This window comes from Geospiza fortis, unplaced genomic scaffold (genome assembly GCF_000277835.1).
Source record: "Geospiza fortis unplaced genomic scaffold, GeoFor_1.0 scaffold171, whole genome shotgun sequence".
NCBI lineage: Eukaryota > Metazoa > Chordata > Aves > Passeriformes > Thraupidae > Geospiza > Geospiza fortis.
The window spans coordinates 7,149,459-7,153,293 of record NW_005054313.1 but is presented as its reverse complement, the minus strand read 5'-3'; the positions used below and the strand labels follow the sequence as shown (position 1 = coordinate 7,153,293).

Below are 3,835 nucleotides of genomic sequence, written 5' to 3'. Positions count from 1 at the left end.
GAGCCCCGGGGCAGGCTGTGGCTGAAGGGTGTCCTTGCTCTCGCTGCCCTGTTTTTGAGCTGCCCTTAGTGCCATTATGGATGGCGGTGTGGCCTTCTGGTGTTACGTTTCCAAAGAGAAGCGTGCGGGTCCTTGATATCCCGTACTTCCAAAGTGGCATTTTAACAGCTGAAACTCTCTGCCTTCATCCTTACTGTTCCCTTGCTCTTCTCCAGCTTTAACACAGAGAGTTTTGCTAAATATTTTTGAGATGCCGAAAGAACTGTTTGGCTTACAGACTTCTGCTGAAGTCAAACTGTCCAGCTTTCCACCGAAAGCCATTAAAAACTGTAATTTCTTTTCTTATTTAGGCTATTGAAGAGGAAGGAGGTGATCCAGATAATATTGAAATAAGTGTTTCAGCTGACACACCCACCAAGAAGCCAACTAAAAGCAAAGGTTAGGATCTGTTGATATACTTAATATTCTTACATAGGGGTATTTTTGCATGTATCATCTTAAAGAAGAACTGTTGTCTATATTTTGGGTGCAGTTGTAGTTTCTGTCATATAAGAAGTCCTTTGCCTTGCATGTCTTGTCAGTCACTGTATGTAGACAGTGTATGGGCATGCTGGAGAAATGTATATTGAGAGAGCTATAGCTAGATAGAAAATGGCTGGGTTAGGAGATGTGTGTTCTGAGGTATTGGCTGTAGTGCCCCCAGCTCCTGGAGGGCTGTGCTGTGTGTGCTGAGTGCTGTAGGTGAGCTGGGAGGGGTTTGGTGTGTGCTGTGCTTGGAGATCCTGAACGTGGGGTGCTCCAGGTGTGGGTCCTGGCCACGAGGATCTGTGTGACAGCAAGGTTCTTCAGCCATGAGCAGGTGCTGGACCTGGCTGGGGATGAGGGCACAGCAATAGGTGATGGGGGGTCACTCCCTGAAGAGGGCTGTGTAGTGTGGGTGTGTTAGCATGCTCTCTACCGAAGACAGGATTTATAAACATGAATTTTCTGAATATGCATTGAAACCTCACAGTGGAATGCCTAATTAAGAGATTTTAGTGTTTCTATTATGAGAAGTGAATGTTTAGATTTTGTGCTGATCTGTTTGGCAGAGATTTTTTTCAGATTTTTCAGCTCTGTTTTCTTTTGCCTGAGAATTTAAATACTGTTTTGTGAGTTTGGAGTCTGGGGGATTTTAGTTTGTGTTTTCAGTTTTTCTGGGAGCATCTGTGGTCTGTTAGTACTGGGAAAGAACCTGTCTGCTTTATGCACAGCATTTTTCATTGAACAGACACACTGAGAATGTTCACACATGTGCTGCAGGGGCCTGAACAATCTTATAGCACTGTCTCTTGTCATGGCCTGAGTTTTGTGGTGAAAGTGATTATTCAGTCAGTCTGGTGCTGTGAATGGTGAAATTAGTAAGAAAATCCGTCTGCTTAGAAAGTTTGAATAACTTCTTTGCACTTTTTACACATTAGAGAAGTGAAAGGAAATAAACTTTCAAATGTGGTTTCATTTTTTTCAATCACATTACTTTATTCCCTGCTCTAGAGAGGTAGGTGCTGATTAGGATAACTACATGGAAGCTAAATAAGGAAACTCTTCCACAGTTTTTCATGCAGAGATCTCAATGGCTCCATGTTCTGCTGTGACAAACACTTCTCATATCTGCTGCTTTTTATCCTCCTAGTCTCCAAACTAATATCATGATATGCATCGTGTTCTTGAACTGGTTTCTTGGGCAGTTAGGCTGTTTTGTTTCTGCAGAGGTAGTTTGCCAACCAGTGCTGCTGCTGCCTGGGGCAGGGCTTCAGTAGCTCTTCCTGCCACCTCTCCTGTGCCCCAGATCCTGATGCATGCATATGACATGTGTGATCTTGGTAAACCTCAAAGGAAAACACAATTTGTGAAGTTCTTATCAGTTCACTTTGCAGGCTCAGGAGTTTCTCCTCATTACTTTTTAGATTACAAAAGTCTTATGAACAAATTTTGTGCCAAATGTATGGGAAGCTCGTGGTGGAACATGAAAACTTTCACTGTTTAGTCTAGGGGAAGTGGTTTTTTTATGGTATTGGTTTATTTCTAACTGTATGAGATAATACATTGTTTGATTTTTAACTACTCACTGTGAGGTGTTTTTCCTCCTTACTAATTTTGCTGACAGATTGATCCAGGCCTTTTTGCTAGTGCTTGTTGTCCCCCCACCCTACAGCTTCAGACGAATACTGATGGATCTTTAATTATTTTACTACTGGACAGCAGTAAAATTAATGACATTACTAGTTCTGTAGTATTTTTCCTTGTGCTGTTATTGCTGTACAAGGGAGAGTAGGAGTATTAGGTACTCATTTACAAGGAAAATACATCTTCAGGAAGGGCCAGGGAGTGGAAGTGATGATTAAACCTCTACAGAGCAGCCAGAAGGGGAGGCCAGTGGGAGGGAAGGAAGCAGGTTGTCCTTCCAGAAAGTCAGAGTGTGTCTGGTGCCTGTAGGGTTTAGATGTGAAAGTGTTCTGTAACCAGTTTTACTGGAGCTCTTGAGGTCTGTGGAAAAAGTGTGATTCTGGTTCTCTGGCACTGTCTGTTCAGTAACCTGGTCTGGAATATTGATAGAGACCAAATTAGAGTGGGAATGGGGTGTGTGTATTGGGGAGGGAATGATACATTTGTCTTTCCTTGCTTTTTTTTCTTTTTTTTGTGTGTGTATGTTTACTAAAAGGGAGGACAGTACTCAGAGGATTAGGAGTGAGACTTTATTTCATACAACTTAAAAATGCTTGCAGAAGGATCCTGTAATCCAGCAAGAATCCTTGATCAGTCCTCATGCAAAGTTACTAGAACTTTAACACTTTTTCCAGATGCTCCTTTAATTAAATAATTAGGGTAAAGAACTGCAGAGCAGCTGATCAGGAGATTATACAGGTATGTAGGTAAGATCAGTTGGTTTTGCCAATTAAAGTTTGAAAGGAACAAATGCCAAGTGTTCCTTTTTTAAGTGCCTCAACTGTGCCTCTCCACCCTAGCATTTAAAAGCTATGGAGAAATTTCTCTTTTTATAAAAAGATGACCGTTTTTGGGAAAAGCTCATCTTTTCAAGCCTGACCATTCTGCAGCCTAGTCTGGTGTCTAGAGGAAGTTACCTTACTACTAATATGAAATATTTTTCAAATGCTTCTGATGTGAATGCTCCTTTGAAGGATCTGCAGTCAAAAATGCTGTTGAATATTGGAATATTAAAGTTGGTCATTAAAAGTTACTCTCCTGATGAGTTTTGGAATTAGTGTGGGTGAAGAACAGATTTTAGGCTGATAATATTTAACTTTGGGGAATTAATGTGAGCAGAGATGTTTATTTGCCGCTCTACAAGCTTCTGAGGCCAGTTATGTACTTGTTAGTTTGTGTCTCAAGTACCCCTCTAGTTTGCAACTGAATTTCCAGTTTGACAATACTGTTTCTTGGATCAAAAGCTGACAGCTGACAGTGGCTGGCTTGTACTGTTGCACAAATAACTTTGACTTCTATATTAAAACTGTTTAGTTTCTTAAATATAAGAACAAAAACTAAGTCAACTAAGTTGTACACTTGGTTTTCACAGACCTTTCTTTCTGAAAACAATGAATGACCAAGAACTGTATTTTTTAGACACAGCAGAAGATTTAAATATTCCTGTACCTCATGGTACCATTTCAAAATTAGAAAAGGCTTGTTTACTTTTGTTAATATTGTGGCAAATGATACTTTTCAAGTTGCACTAGACCTCTTAATGCTATAGAGGGTTTATTCCATTGTAAGGATTTATCTCCTCGTTCCCTCTTATCCCGTTTTTGATGAATCTTTAGCATTAGTGTGACCA

General features: G+C 40.5%; 1 protein-coding gene across 1 annotated transcript in view; it reads left to right on the top strand.

The window, feature by feature from the left end:
• The first annotated feature begins 80 nt into the window (after positions 1-80).
• The window catches only part of SLTM (SAFB like transcription modulator), a 23,289-nt gene continuing 19,534 nt past the window's right edge, over positions 81-3,835 (top strand). The window contains 2 exon segments of the mRNA XM_031055906.1: positions 81-142; positions 278-438. Of these exon segments, the coding sequence (XP_030911766.1) occupies positions 81-142; positions 278-438 (223 nt within the window).